Below are 16,801 nucleotides of genomic sequence, written 5' to 3' on the forward strand. Positions count from 1 at the left end.
AAGAGCTACCCATGGCTGAGAGAGTAAGAGAAGAGCTACCATGGCTGAGAGAGAAAGAGGAGAAAAGCTACCATGGCTGAGAGAGACAGAGGAGAAGAGCTACCATGGCTGAGAGAGAAGGGTGCCTGGGAGAGTGAGAGAAGAAAAGCTATCATGGCTGAGAGAGTAAGAGAAGAGCTACCATGGCTGAGAGAGAAGAAGAGCTACCATGGCTGAGAGAGAAGAAGAGCTACCATGGCTGAGAGAGAAGAAGAGCTACCATGGCTGAGAGAGTAAGATGAGAAGAGCTACCATGGCTGAGAGAGTAAGATGAGAAGAGCTACCATGGCTGAGAGAGACAGAGGAGAAGAGCTACCATGTCTGAGAGAGACAGAGGAGAAGAGCTACCATGGCTGAGCGAGACAGAGGAGAAGAGCTACCATGGCTGAGAGAGAAAGAGGAGAAGAGCTACCATGGCTGAGAGAGAAAGAGGAGAAGAGCCACCATGGCTGAGAAAGAGGAGAAGAGCCACCATGGCTGAGAGAGAAAGAGGAGAAGAGCTACCATGGCTGAGCGAGACAGAGGAGAAGAGCTACCATGGCTGAGAGAGAAAGAGGAGAAGAGCTACCATGGCTGAGAGAGAAGGGTGCCTGAGAGAGTGAGAGAAGAAGAGCTACCCATGGCTGAGAGAGACAGAGAAGAGCTACCATGGCTGAGAGAGACAGAGAAGAGCTACCATGGCTGAGAGAGTGAGAGAAGAGCTACCATGGCTGAGAGAGTGAGAGAAGAGCTACCATGGCTGAGAGAGAAAGAGCGCCTGAGAGAGTGAGAGAAGAAGAGCACCCAAGCAGGGGTGAAAATCAGTTCAGGCTGGTCGCATGCGATCGGCACGTGTTCAAATGCAGACACATTCTCTAAAATGGACGAACAAGCGCCACCCACTAATCATAGTATCATCAATGGACACATGGACAGCATATGCTTTTAAGTAGTACCTAACCAACACAACATATCATTTTCATCAGATCAGATGCACTGCTATTACTAAAAACCTCAACACAGGAATGTCCATCCACGGTAGAACTGAAAACACACACTAGATAGGTCATTGGAGGGACCTTTACCCTCTTCTCCCTGTAATCTCTGTACCTTCAGAGATCTTCCGTGTTCTTTAACCCAGGTGTCTCTTTGATTTTGGGGTACTTTCTCTTCGTGAGGGAAGAAGTGGAGACAAATGAGGAGGGTTTAGGTTTGTGTGCAGAGGGTCTGTTGCCCTTCCTAGCTCGGTAGGGGGGTGACAGGGTGCATGTGTCTCTCTGGCTCTCTGTGTGTGTGTGTGGTGTGTGTGTGTGGACACTATCCTCCTCAGATTGGTCGACCAGGTCCCGGATGCAAGGACACCCCTCTGGTCGCGTGTCATGGCTCTCTGCCCCTGTACTCTCAGACAAGTTAGAGGTCCAAGGAGGCTCACGCAACATCCTGTTTCCATCAAGAGACACAGCAACAGACACGCTAGCCTCATCTTCCTGAGGCCTGCAGCACAGAGGTTTAGTACCCTGGGAATTATTGCTTTCCTCATCCGCCGTTTCACCTTCATTCATTAAATGTGATGAACCACTTTGTTTTAATCTGAAAGATCACTTATCACAATATCTTTGCACTAGTTGGCTGCACCAAAACTCCAGGTTTTTTTTCTCTCTCTCTCTCTGCAGATATATTGTGAGCAATATATTTGGACCACGGAAATGGCAATATAATCACAGTATAGAATCGCCTATACATATAGAATTTTGAAAAATCGCAATACATATGGTAACCGCACATAATTCTGGTGATAATATGGTATTGGTGAGGTACCTGACAATTCCCAGCCCTAAATGATACCCTTGGATATAACTAAACTTGATATGTTTTGAATTTCATTCACTGTAATTAACTTGGTCTTGTTTGAGAAATAAGCTCCGTGGACTGTAGTCACAAGCTGACAGCAGCTGTTCTGAATGAACATGTTGATGACGGTGTTTTGTAGCCCTCACAAGAAAGTTAAAAGTGCAAATAGAGATTTCTGATCGTATGCACTTTTTTTCCTCGACAGAGAAAGACAAACCGTGTTTTTTGTTGTTGTTGTTGTTGTTGTCGTCCAGTTAGAAGCAGGCTACAAGATCAAAAGAACTGGGAGCATAAAAGTAGATTATACCGAATAAATGTCACGTCAACCCAGCCAATGAACTCCATTGAACAGAGAAACTTCTGGGATGAGACAAAGAGAGCAGCAGAGCACAATAAAGCCCATCTCCAGAGAATCCAGGATACATATCTTTTTGGTTTTCAATGTGAAAGGATCTATACAAAAGCCTTTCCTTCATCTTGTATATATATATATATATATATATATATATATAACTCCATCCATTGAATGTAAAGTACTGCTAGCCAATAGAGAAGATGTGTCTTTGTGTTTTGGCCGTACATTGGATATATCGTACAATCGGCTCATTCACTCGAATTAGCCGAGAAGCTACACTGAATAATCTAGAAAATGGCCCGCAGACATAAAGTGGCACATACTGTACATGTACTCCATCGTAGTGCCTTATCAATATGCATTATGACAGCTAAGGGCAGAGCTCATCTGCATACCATGTTTCATACAATAACAATCAAACCAACAAGAGGAGAGAAAGACCTGGCAGTAAAGGTATGGAAGGACAGAGAGGACATGGTGTTTCAGGGGTATGGAAGGACAGAGAGGACAGGGTGTTTCAGGGGTATGGAAAGACAGAGGACAGGGTGTTTCAGGGGTATGGAATGACAGAGAGGACAGGGTGTTTCAGGGGTATGGAAGGACAGAGAGGACAGGGTGTTTCAGGGGTATGGAAGGACAGAGAGGACAGGGTGTTTCAGGGGTATGGAAGGACAGAGAGGACAGGGTGTTTCAGGGGTATGGAAGGACAGAGAGGACAGGGTGTTTCAGGGGTATGGAAGGACAGAGAGGACAGGGTGTTTCAGGGGTATGGAAGGATCGAGAGGAATGGAATGATCTGATACATGATGAGTGGGTTGAATCAAATGGTACACTGTTACAGCTCTTCAAATGAACTGAGCAATTCTTCAGGGATTTCAAAATGGAAATTTAAAGAAAATCTGATGCCTCCTCAAACTTCAAGACATCACAGTGTGTTCTTTATCACATCCACAGGTTTAGAGTTAGGTAGCTAACTCTACCTCAAACATGAGGGTTGGATACTATGCCTAAATGAGGTTAGACTATGGTAGTGAGGTTTAAACTATCCCATTCAGAATACTAACTCAAAATGATCAAGTAGCCTAGTCTGGAGTTTGACGTCCCCTAATCTTAAAGGAAGAACTGATGTGGTGGCTCTTCAAGCTATACAATGTTGTAAAGGTCATTTAAATGTTGAGCTGGTAAATTGTAGTTCTTGTCAGCAGTACATTCTACAAAGGGAAACCGAGCCGCAAGCTTCCCAGTGACGCGAGCCTACCAGACGAGCTAAATGCCCTTGACGCTTGATGAAAGGCAAGCAACACTGAAGCATGCATGAGAGCACCAGCTGTTGAGGACGACTGTGTGATCATGCTCTCCGTAGCCGATGTGAGCAAGACCTTTAAACAGGTCAACATTCACAAGGCCGTGGGGCTAGGGCGTGTACTAGGAGCATGCACGGACCAACTGGCAAGTGTCTTCACTGATATTTTCAACCTCTCCCTGACCGAGTCTGTAATACCTACATGTTTCAAGCAGACCACCATAGTCCCTGTGCCCAAGAAAGCCAAGGTAACCTGCCTAAATGTCTTTTGCCCTGTAGTACTCACATCTATATCCAAGAAATGCATTGAAAGGCTGGTTCATGGCTCACATCAACACCATTCTCCCAGACCCACTCAAATTCACATACCGCCCCAACAGATCCTTAGCAATCTCAATCGCACTCCACACTGCCCTTTCCCACCTGGACAAAAGGAACACCTATGTGAGAATGCTGTTCATTGACTACAGCTCAGCGTTCAACACCATAGTGCAACAAAGCTCATCACTAAGCTAAGGACCCTGGGTCTAAACACCTCCCTCTGCAACTGGATCCTGGACTTCCTGACGGGCCGCCCCCAGGTGGTAAGGGTAGGCAACAACACATTTGCCATGCTGATTCTCAACACTGGGACCCCTCAGGGGGGCGTGCTTAGTCCCCTCCTGTACTCCATGTTCACCCACGACTGCCTCCAAACAGGCCCCCCATTAACATCGATGGGGCTGAAGTGGAGCGGGTGGAGAGTTTTAAATTCCTTGGTGTCCACATCACCAACAAACTATCATGGTCCAAACACACCAAGCCAGTCGTGAAGAGGACATGACAACACCTTTTCCCCTCAGGAGACTGAAAAGATTTGGCACGGGTCCACAGATCATCAAAATGGTCTACAGCTGCACCATCGAAGGCATCCTGACCGGTTGCATTACCACCTGGTATGGCAACTGCCTGGCATCCGACCGTAAGGCGCTACAGAGGGTAGTGTGTTCGGCCCAGTACATCACTGGGGCCAAGCTTCCTGCCATCCAGGACCTATATACTAGGCGGTGTCAAGAGGAAGGCCCAAAAAATGGTCAAAGACTCCAGTCACCCAAGTCATAGACTGTTCTCTCTGCTACCGCAAGCCAAGCGGTACCGGAACGCCAAGTCTAGGTCCAAAAGGCTCCTTAACAGCTTCTACCCCCAAGCCATAAGACTGCTGAACAATTCATCAACTGGCCACCCGGATAATTTACATTGACAACCCCCCCCCCCCTTTGTTTTTACACTGCTGCTACTTGCTGTTTATTATCTATGCATAGTTACTTTACCCCTACCTACAGGTACAAATTACCTCAACTAACCTGTAACCCCGCACATTGACTCGGTACCGGTAACCCCTGCATATAGGCCTTGTTATTGTTATGTAATTTTAGATTATTTTGTAAATATTTTCTTAACCAACAATGCAGTTCAAGAAATAGAGTTAAGGGCTTGTAAGTAAGCATTAAGCAGTAAGGTCTACACCTGTTGTATTCAGCGCAATGTGACAAATAAAATTTTGATTTGAGCCAGAATGAAGGATATTTCAAAGCATCATGCTAAGAACGGACCAGTGACAGTTTGAAGAACTCTGATCCACATACAACACAAGGAGTCTGAAGTTAGTCTGATGGCCACTTTACTAAACACCTAGTTCTATAGATTACTACTCTGAGTCAGAGATTGTAGGTCAGTTGACTAAGTATCAATCCCAGATCTCACACCAAGCAACTGATTTTCAGTCTCAACAGTATTACATGCAGACAGAGTGTTCATTTTTTTGTATATAACCAGGCGAGTCAATAAGAACAAAATTCTTATTTACAATGACGGCCTACCAAAGAGGAAAAAGTCTTCCTGCGGGGACGGGGGCTGTGAATGAAAAAGAAAAAATGTAGGACAAAAACACACAACGACAAGAGAGACACCACCACAACACTACATAAAGAGAGAACTAAGACAACAACACAGCATGGTAGCAACACAACATGACAACAACACGGTAGCAACACAACATGACAACAACACGGTAGCAACACAACAACAACACAGCAGCAACACAACATGACAACAACACGGTAGCAACACAACATGACAACAACATGGTAGCAACACAACATGACAACAACACGGTAGCAACACAACATGACAACAACATGGTAGCAACACAACATGACAACAACATGGTAGCAACACATGACAACAACACGGTAGCAACACAACATGGCAGCAGCACAACATGGTACAAACATGTTAGGCACAGACAACAGCACAAAGGGCAGAAAGGTAGAGACAACAAAACACACACAACGGAGTGTGGTGTCAGGAAAATAACCTCACACTCAACATCAACAAAACAAAGGAGATGATCGTGGACTTCAGGAAACAGCAGAGGGAGCAGCCCCCCTATCCACATCGATGGGACAGTAGTGGAGAGGGTAGTAAGTTTTAAGTTCCTCGGCGTACACATCACCCACAAACTGAATTGGTCCACCCACACAGACAGCGTTGTGAAGAAGGCGCAGCAGCGCCTCTTCAACCTCAGGAGGCTGAAGAAATTCGGCGTGTCACCAAAAACACTCAAACTTTTACAGATGCACAATCGAGAGCAACCTGTCGGGCTGTATCACCGCCTGGTACGGCAACTGCTCCGCCCACAACCGTAAGGCTCTCCAGAAGGTAGTGAGGTCTGCACAACGCATCACCGGGGGCAAACTACCTGCCCTCCAGGACACCTACACCACCCGATGTCACAGGAAGGCCATAAAGATCATCAAGGACAACAACCACCCAAGCCACTGCCTGTTCACCCCGCTATCATCCAGAAGGCGAGGTCAGTACAGGTGCATCAAAGCTGGGACAGAGAGACTGAAAAACAGCTTCTATCTCAAGGCCATCAGACTGTTAAACAGCCATCACTAACCTTGAGTGGCTGCTGCCAACATACTGACTCAAATCTCTTGCCACTTTAATAATGAAAAATGCATGTAATAAATGTATCACTAGCCACTTTAAACAATGCCACTTTATATAATGTTTACATACCCTACATTACTCATCTCATATGTATATACTGTACTCTATACCATCTACTGCATCTTGCCTATGCCGTTCGGCTATCGCTCATTCATATATCTTTATGTACATATTCTTATTCATTCCTTTACACTTGTGTGTATAAGGTAGTTGTTGTGAAATGGTTAGATTACTTGTTAGATATTACTGCACTGTCGGAACTAGAAGCACAAGCATTTCACTACACTCGCATTAACATCTGCTAACCATGTGTATGTGACAAATAAAATTTGATGAACATAAAATTCAACATACCAATTAGCATCTGGCTAAAAATACTTGAATCAGTCATAGAACCCATTGCCCTTTATGGTTGTGAGGTCTGGTGTCTGCTCACCAACCAAGAATTCACAAAATGGGACAAACACCAACTTGAGAATTCTACAAAAATATCCTCCGTGTACAATGTAGAACACCAAATAATGCATGCAGAGCAGAATTAGGCCGATACCCGCTAATGATCAAAATCCAGAAAAGAGACGTTAAATTCTACAACCACCTAAAAGGAAGCGATTCCAAAAACTTCCATAACAAAGCCATCACCTACAGAGAGATGAACCTGGAGAAGAGCCCCCTAAGCAAGCTGGTCCTGGGGCTCTTTTCACAAACACAAACACACCCCACAGAGCCCCAGGACAGCAACACAATTAGACCCAACTAAATCATGAGAAAACAAAAAGATAATTATTTCCAATGTGTCAAGTAATTAACAAAAAAACGGAGCAAACTAGAATGCTATTTGGCCCTAAACAGAGAGTACACAGTGGCAGAATACCTGACCACTGTGACTGACCCAAACTTAAGGAAAGCTTTGACTATGTACAGACTCAGTGAGCATAGCCTTGTTACTGAGAAAGGCCGCTGTAGGCAGACCTGGCTCACAAGAGAAGACAGGCTATGTGCACACTGCCCACAAAATGAGGTGGAAACTGAGCTGCACTTCCTAACCTCCTGCCAAATGTATGACCATATTAGAGACACATATTTCCCTCAGATTACACAGACCCACAAATAATTCAAAAACAAATCCAATTTTGATAAACTCCCATATTTATTGGGTGAAATACCAGTGTGCCATCACAGCAGCAAGATTTGTGACCTGTTGTCACAAGAAAAGGTCAACCAGTGAAAAACAAACACCATTGTAAATACTAGTCCATTGCACCAGACAATCTCAATCAAGCACAGCTAAACTATCTGAAAGAAAACAGAATCTATTTGAACTCAGATGTGGATGGCCCAGCGGCCAGGGACCATTGTCAGACAAGACATTTGTGGGACTGCGTGTCAGATAGGAACGACCAGCCAGCCAGCCAGACAGACAGACAGACAGGTGATAATGTATACAATTTGAACCCAGGTCTACTACATTGGTGACATAACAAGGGATGTCCCACTGCCTCCGGTCAGGGGTCGGCAACAGGCAGGGGTCGGCAACAGGCAGGGGTCGGCAACAGGCAGGGGTCGGCAACAGGCAGGGGTCAGCAACAGGCAGGGGTCAGCAACAGGCAGCGGTAGGCAACAGGCAGCGGTCGGCAACAGGCAGCGGTCGGCAACAGGCAGCGGTCGGCAACAGGCAGGGGTCGGCAACAGGCAGGGGTCGGCAACAGGCAGCGGTCGGCAACAGGCAGGGGTCGGCAACAGGCAGGTGGCGGCAACAGGCAGGGGGCGGCAACAGGCAGGGGGCGGCAACAGGCAGGGGTCGGCAACAGGCAGGGGTCGGCAACAGGCAGGGGTCGGCAACAGGCAGGGGTCGGCAACAGGCAGGGGTCGGCAACAGGCAGGGGTCGGCAACAGGCAGGGGTCGACAACAGGCAGGGGGCGGCAACAGGCAGGGGGCGGCAACAGGCAGGGGGCGGCAACAGGCAGGGGGCGGCAACAGGCAGGGGGCGGCAACAGGCAGGGGGCGGCAATCTCTTACTGGGCTTAATTGTGGCCAATTTGCAGTGTACAAAATATTATAACAACATTTGGCCTGTGGCTGAGCCTAGCTGCCTACCCCCGGCCTAGGCGCTTGAGACTTCAGTCAGACTCACAGGTGAAGTGATATTTTCAGAGTAGACTCTAGCCAGATGCAATACTACACACTGAGGCATTGGGGATGGTAGACTGCCCTGGGGGCGTCAGACGTCATACTCACAGGTGAAGACTACGAGCGCAGTGCGGATCAGAAGATCAACCGTCAGTTCCCATCTCTCTGAGACGCGGGACACCACAGGAGGAATCAGGATCGCAGCTGGCACGTAGAACTGAAGGGCAAAGGTGATGTAGATACCGAAACAGTAGAGAAGCTTTACAATCTGATACATCCTGGAGAAAGACAGAGAGAGAGAGAGAGAAAGAGAGAGACACAGAGAGAGAAAGAGGGACAGAGAGAGAGACACAGTGAGAGAGACAGAGACACAGAGAGAGACACAGTGAGAGAGACAGAGACACAGAGAGAGAGGGACAGAGAGAGGAAGACAGAGAGAGAGAGACACACACAGAGAGAGAGAGAAAGACAGAGAAAGAGAGGTTAAAGTCACAGCAAAGGCAGACACACACAACCACCATGGTTTTATTGATGACTGCATTTTAATGAATGACATCATATTAATGAATGAGTAGGACTAATTATTACGTAATCAGTAATAGAAAGTAATAGTCAAACAGCACAGCATTGTGACAATAATACATCATGTAGAAACAGAGATGGTAGATACAATCTTATGCCTTTTGATGGCTGCAATTCAAGTTGGGAGTGAACCCCTGTATGAGAGTAGCCTGATATGACTGGACCACTGTAAGACAGTAATGTAGCCTGATATGACTGGACCCCTGTAAGACAGTAATGTAGTCTGATATGAATGGACCCCTGTAAGACAGTAATGTAGTCTGATATGAATGGACCCCTGTAAGACAGTAATGTAGTCTGATATGAATGAGCCCCTGTAAGACAGTAATGTAGTCTGATATGAATGAACTGTAAGACAGTAATGTAGTCTGATATGTATGAGCCCCTGTAAGACAGTAATGTAGTCTGATATGAATGAGCCCCTGTAAGACAGTAATGTAGTCTGATATGAATGGACCCCTGTAAGACAGTAATGTAGTCTGATATGAATGGACCCCTGTAAGACAGTAATGTAGTCTGATATGAATGAGCCCCTGTAAGACAGTAATGTAGTCTGATATGAATGAGCCCCTGTAAGACAGTAATGTAGTCTGATATGAATGGACCCCTGTAAGACAGTAATGTAGTCTGATATGAATGAACTGTAAGACAGTAATGTAGTCTGATATGAATGGACCCCTGTAAGACAGTAATGTAGTCTGATATGAATGGACCCCTGTAAGACAGTAATGTAGTCTGATATGAATGGACCCCTGTAAGACAGTAATGTAGTCTGATATGAATGAGCCCCTGTAAGACAGTAATGTAGTCTGATATGAATGAGCCCCTGTAAGACAGTAATGTAGTCTGATATGAATGAGCCCCTGTAAGACAGTAATGTAGTCTGATATGAATGGACCCCTGTAAGACAGTAATGTAGTCTGATATGAATGAGCCCCTGTAAGACAGTAATGTAGTCTGATATGAATGAGCCCCTGTAAGACAGTAATGTAGTCTGATATGAATGAGCCCCTGTAAGACAGTAATGTAGTCTGATATGAATGGACCCCTGTAAGACAGTAATGTAGTCTGATATGAATGGCCAGTGATTGAGGAAACGAATGCCGCAGCTATTTTCCTATCAAGTCTGGTCTGTATGAGGCTTAACAAACGGCTCATCATTGTCTGACCCTTTCCTACAGGTTCATGACCTGCTGACCTGGCTAGATCCAGTTAACATCCAATCAATGCCACTGATTAATCAGCTCATTGAGAAACAGGGTACTGATACTCCAGCTCAGACAAACACGCATGAAAAACATTCAGATGTATGTATGGAAGTGCGTGTCGTTGTGTTCCATCGTGACAAGTTAAAGAGCGTCTCCTATCAGTCTATAGATAGTCAGAACAGAAGGTATCCAGGTTAAGATATCCAGGTTTAGATGTCCAGGTGGAGGAAGCAGAGTGACCTATTGGCACAACTTCCTGTCATTTGAGCCAGGTGGTTAGGGGGGTGTGTGTGTTTGTAGATTTGTGTGTGTGTGTTTATTTATAGGTTTGTGTGTGCGTGGCCACTATCCTATCCTGCAATGCCGGCCCTATTGACAGCTGAGAGCAGCTCCGAGAGCACAGTGGACTTGGTCGTGAGCCACGCCTCCTCACAGCTTCACTGGTCAACTCTCTTTCATGCTGCCCCCCTCTGACCTGTTCGATCTATTCCTTCTATATCTACCTGACTGATCTGTTCCTTCTATATCTACCTGACTGATCTGTTCCTTCTTTATCTACCTGACTGACCTGTTCCTTCTATATCTACCTGACTGATCTGTTCCTTCTATATCTACCTGACTGATCTGTTCCTTCTATATCTACCTGACTGATCTGTTCCTTCTTTATCTACCTGACTGACCTGTTCCTTCTATATCTATCTGACTGATCTGTTCCTTCTATATCTACCTGAATGTTCCTTCTTTATCTACCTGACTGATCTGTTCCTTCTATATCTACCTGACTGATCTGTTCCTTCTATGTCTACCTGACTGATCTGTTCCTTCTATATCTACATGAATGTTCCTGCTATATCTACCTGACTGATCTGTTCCTTCTATATCTACCTGACTGATCTGTTCCTTCTATATCTATCTGACTGATCTGTTCCTTCTATATCTACCTGAATGTTCCTTCTATATCTACCTGACTGATCTGTTCCTTCTATATATACCTGACTGATCTGTTCCTTCTATATCTACATGAATGTTCCTTCTATATCTACCTGACTGATATGTTCCTTCTATATCTACCTGACTGTGACCTGTTCCTTCTATATCTACCTGACTGATCTGTTCCTTCTATATCTACCTGACTGATCTGTTCCTTCTATATCTACCTGACTGACCTGTTCCTTCTATATCTACCTGACTGACCTGTTCCTTCTATATCTACCTGACTGATCTGTTCCTTCTATATCTACCTGACTGATCTGTTCCTTCTATATCTACATGAATGTTCCTTCTATATCTACCTGACTGATATGTTCCTTCTATATCTACCTGACTGTGACCTGTTCCTTCTATATCTACCTGACTGATCTGTTCCTTCTATATCTACCTGACTGATCTGTTCCTTCTATATCTACCTGACTGACCTGTTCCTTCTATATCTACCTGACTGACCTGTTCCTTCTATATCTACCTGACTGATCTGTTCCTTCTATATCTACCTGACTGATCTGTTCCTTCTATATCTACCTGACTGATCTGTTCCTTCTATATCTACCTGACTGATCTGTTCCTTCTATATCTACCTGACTGTGACCTGTTCCTTCTATATCTACCTGACTGATCTGTTCCTTCTATATCTACCTGACTGTTACCTGTTCCTTCTATATCAACCTGACTGTGACCTGTTGATGAGCTCATGGTGTCTGGCTCATGATGTCTGGCTCATGGTGTCTGGCTCATGGTGTCTGGCTCATGGTGTCTGGCTCATGGTGTCTGGCTCATGGTGTCTGGCTCATGATGTCTGGCTCATGATGTCTGGCTCATGTCTTGTAACCTGCCACCATGAACGAATGTGACTGCTGCATCTCCCAGTCATTGTGTCAGTGTCTCCATAGAGACAGATACAGTAGTGGTATTTACAGAACATCTAGTATAGCCTGTTAACTACAACCTCAGAGGGAAACCTGCACTGATGTTTTTTAAGCATGAATATAAATGCTGAGAATGTCAAATTAAGTAAAATACAAATCTGGTATTAACTTGATAACTAATGGCTGAGAGATTTTAATTTGGTGATTAGTGTCAAGATGAGCTACTTATGATGACAAAACAATCACACAAACATTCTAAACTTGGACTTAGGGCCACAGAAAAGACAGAGAGGATCCTATTTAGGGCCACAGTAAAGACAGAGAGGATCCTATTTAGGGTCACAGTAAAGACAGAGAGAGGATCCTGTTTATGGCCACAGTAAAGACAGAGAGAGGATCCTGTTTAGGGCCACAGTAAAGACAGGGATGATCCTATTTAGGGCCACAGTAAAGACAGAGAGAGGATCCTGTTTATGGCCACAGTAAAGACAGAGAGAGGATCCTGTTTAGGGCCACAGTAAAGACAGAGAGAGGATCCTGTTTAGGGCCACAGTAAAGACAGAGAGAGGATCCTGTTTATGGCCTCAGTAAAGACAGAGAGAGGATCCTAATTAGGGCCACAGTAAAGACAGAGAGAGGAACCTGTTTATGGCCACAGTAAAGACAGAGAGGATCCTATTTAGGGCCACAGTAAAGACAGAGAGAGGATCCTATTTAGGGCCACAGTAAAGACAGAGAGGATCCTATTTAGGGCCACAGTAAAGACAGAGAGAGGATCCTATTTAGGGCCACAGTAAAGACAGAGAGGATCCTATTTAGGGCCACAGTAAAGACAGAAAGAGGATCCTGTTTATGGCCACAGTGAAGACAGAGAGAGAGGATCCTATTTTGGTCAAATCTTCAAGACGATGCATACTTCGGGAAATCCAAAAATGACCAAAAGCCTTTCGATGAATACAATTATGACAAGTGTTACACTGTTAAAATATACAGCTGCTTTGTGATTCTATACAGCACCATCTCTTCTGTATCTATGTGATTCTATACAGCACCATCTCTTCTGTATCTATGTGATTCTATACAGCACCATCTCTTCTGTATCTATGTGATTCTATACAGCACCATCTCTTCAGTATCTATGTGATGATTCTATACAGCACCATCTCTTCAGTATCTATGTGATGATTCTATACAGCACCATCTCTTCAGTATCTATGTGATTCTATACAGCACCATCTCTTCAGTATCTATGTGATTCTATACAGCACCATCTCTGCAGTATCTATGTGATGATTCTATACAGCACCATCTCTTCAGTATCTATGTGATGATTCTATACAGCACCATCTCTTCAGTATCTATGTGATGATTCTATACAGCACCATCTCTTCAGTATCTATGTGATGATTCTATACAGCACCATCTCTTCAGTATCTATGTGATGATTCTATACAGCACCATCTCTTCAGTATCTATGTGATGATTCTATACAGCACCATCTCTTCAGTATCTATGTGATTCTATACAGCACCATCTCTTCAGTATCTATGTGATGATTCTATACAGCACCATCTCTTCAGTATCTATGTGATGATTCTATACAGCACCATCTCTTCAGTATCTATGTGATGATTCTATACAGCACCATCTCTTCAGTATCTATGTGATGATTCTATACAGCACCATCTCTTCAGTATCTATGTGATGATTCTATACAGCACCATCTCTTCAGGACATTGTAAGAAGAACTCACCAGCAGTTGGGTAAGTTAAGGGTGACACTTCCCCCTATGGCCTCTCCAAAGGTCATGTACCCTATGGTCCCCAAGCTGATATAGAGGAAGGTGACGATGCCCATTCCCAGACATAGAACCCTATTGAAACTCTGAGGCTTCTGCATCTTGTTCTCCAGGGGCAGGACCTGGGACATGGAGAGGAACAACGTTAGGTAACACTTCACCTTAAGTTGCCATTATTCCTATCAAACTACACCGTACTTACTGCAGTAACGTTGTAATATCATGCAATTATGTCCTTATTAACATGTAATTACATGGTAATCATGTTTTTTTTGCGGCATATGTTCAACATTGGGTAGCCTAGTGGTTAGAGCGTTGGACTAGTAACCGAAAGGTTGCAAGTTCAAATCCCCGAGCTGACAAGGTAAAAAAATCTGTCGTTCTGCCCCTGAACAAGGTAGTTAACCCACTGTTCCTAGGCCGTCATTGAAAATAAGAATTTGTTCTTAACTGACTTGCCTAGTTAAATAAAGGTAAAATACATTTTAAAAAATGAACAGTAATACGTTACCACTCCTATCCCCTCGAAAGCAAAGATGGCCGTTCCAAAGAAGAGAGGGTAGTCTTTGGCATGACCCACCTTGGGCAGGTTGATATGATTTGGGATGTTCTGGAAATCGAAACAGAAACATTGTTTCTTGAATATCAAATTAAGTCCAGTAAGGTCATTAAATAACAACGCATAGCAGTTAACATTATAGGATGTTTGAGCCTTCGCATAGATTCTACTAGTGACTGGAACTCTATTGGAGGGAATACGACTCCGTTCTTCCATCACAAATTCCATCATTTGGTGTTTTGATGATGGTGGAAACACTGGTGGAAACACTGGTGGAAACACTGGTGGAAACACTGGTGGAAACACACAGCTCATCAGCCGCACCAATGGCCAGGGTCCCCCCGGAGGTCACAGTATATGAACACGTCATGAGCCATGAATGTTTGTATTTATTTTTCATTACAAGAAATTCCCTCTTCTTCTAGCCATGGTAGCCAAAGATAAATGGGCCACAGGCCATTTTTATACACGGCCCTAAGCATGATGGGATGTTAACTGAATAATTAACTCAGAAACCACATCTGTGTGGCAGCACCTGCGTTCAGTATACTTTGTGTCCTTCATTTACTCAAGCAGTTTCCTTTATTTACGCAGGTACCTGTATTTTGATCTATTATACATCTGCTTGGGTTAGTGATTATTTGAAGTGGCTCCATTTGCCCTCCAGCATGCATTTGTTCACCATTCTGAATGTCTTTAGCAGAGATGGGCAACTTTGATGTAGGTGGGGGCCAGAAAACCAATCAGAACTCATCATGAAGGGTCGCAGGGGCTCACGGGTCTGCACCCACATCGATACCCACACAGTCAGAGCTGGCTCTAGCCTATTTGTTTGTTTTAAAGAAACACGTTTGCTGCAATTCTACACATTTGGCCATGGAGCAGAGAGAATATTTAGCCATGGGGCAGAAAGAATATTTAGCCATGGGGCGGAGAGAATATTTAGCCATGGGGCGGAGAGAATATTTAGCCATGGAGCGGAGAGAATATTTGGCCATGGGGCAGAGAGAATATTTAGCCATGGGGCGGAGAGAATATTTAGCCATGGGGCGGAGAGAATATTTAGCCATGGGGCGGAGAGAATATTTAGCCATGGGGCGGAGAGAATATTTAGCCATGGGGCGGAGAGAATATTTAGCCATGGGGCGGAGAGAATATTTGGCCATGGAGCGGAGAGAATATTTGGCCATGGGGCAGAGAGAATATTTGGCCATGGGGCGGAGAGAATATTTAGCCATGGGGCGGAGAGAATATTTAGCCATGGGGCAGAGAGAATATTTAGCCATGGAGCGGAGAGAATATTTGGCCATGGGGCAGAGAGAATATTTAGCCATGGAGCGGAGAGAATATTTGGCCATGGGGCAGAGAGAATATTTGGCCATGGGGCGGATAGAATATTTAGCCATGGAGCAGAGAGAATATTTGGCCATGAGGCGGAGAGAATATTTAGCCATGGAGCGGAGAGAATATTTAGCCATGGGGCGGAGAGAATATTTAGCCATGGGGCAGAGAGAATATTTAGGAGCAGAGAGAATATTTAGGAGCAGAGAGAATATTTAGCCATGGGGCGGAGAGAATATTTAGCCATGGGGCAGAGAGAATATTTAGCCATGGAGCAGAGAGAATATTTAGGAGCAGAGAGAATATTTAGGAGCAGAGAGAATATTTAGCCATGGGGCGGAGAGAATATTTAGCCATGGGGCGGAGAGAATATTTAGCCATGGGGCGGAGAGAATATTTAGCCATGGGGCAGAGAGAATATTTAGGAGCAGAGATAATATTTAGGAGCAGAGAGAACAATGTGCAGTTTTTAACATGATATCCGATGATCAATGGGGGCCCCCAGTCAGTAATTTGACCAGGATTACTTTCAAGTTTAGATAGCTGGCAGCTAGACTCACTATAACATGTTAGCTGACATTGAGTAACTGTCAGTGACTGGCATAAAAAGAGAAAAACTGCTGATGTACAACCAAATTTCAAAATTGCACCTTGGGGATTCTACTATTGTAACTCTCAACAGTAAATTAAGACCACGACAGAGTTCCCAATTTCCCATGCCTGGTCTAAATCGAATTGGACCCCTCACCCCCCCAACCACCACTCCACCCCCCGGTCTTGGTCTCGACTCGGACTC

The 16,801-nt window shown here is 44.7% G+C and overlaps 1 protein-coding gene across 3 annotated transcripts in view; it reads right to left on the minus strand.

The window, feature by feature from the left end:
• Positions 1 to 16,801, minus strand: part of LOC139581740 (proton-coupled amino acid transporter 1-like) — a 68,368-nt gene that overhangs the window by 9,967 nt on the left and 41,600 nt on the right. For all 3 annotated transcript variants that reach the window (XM_071411825.1, XM_071411824.1, XM_071411827.1), the window contains 3 exons: positions 14,617 to 14,715; positions 14,061 to 14,227; positions 8,764 to 8,933 (listed from right to left, as the gene is read on the minus strand). In XM_071411825.1, coding sequence (XP_071267926.1) covers positions 8,764 to 8,933; positions 14,061 to 14,227; positions 14,617 to 14,715 — 436 coding nt within the window. The remainder of the gene's footprint in view (positions 1 to 8,763; positions 8,934 to 14,060; positions 14,228 to 14,616; positions 14,716 to 16,801) is intronic.

This window comes from Salvelinus alpinus, chromosome 7, assembly GCF_045679555.1.
Source record: "Salvelinus alpinus chromosome 7, SLU_Salpinus.1, whole genome shotgun sequence".
In the NCBI taxonomy this organism is placed as follows: Eukaryota; Metazoa; Chordata; class Actinopteri; order Salmoniformes; family Salmonidae; genus Salvelinus; species Salvelinus alpinus.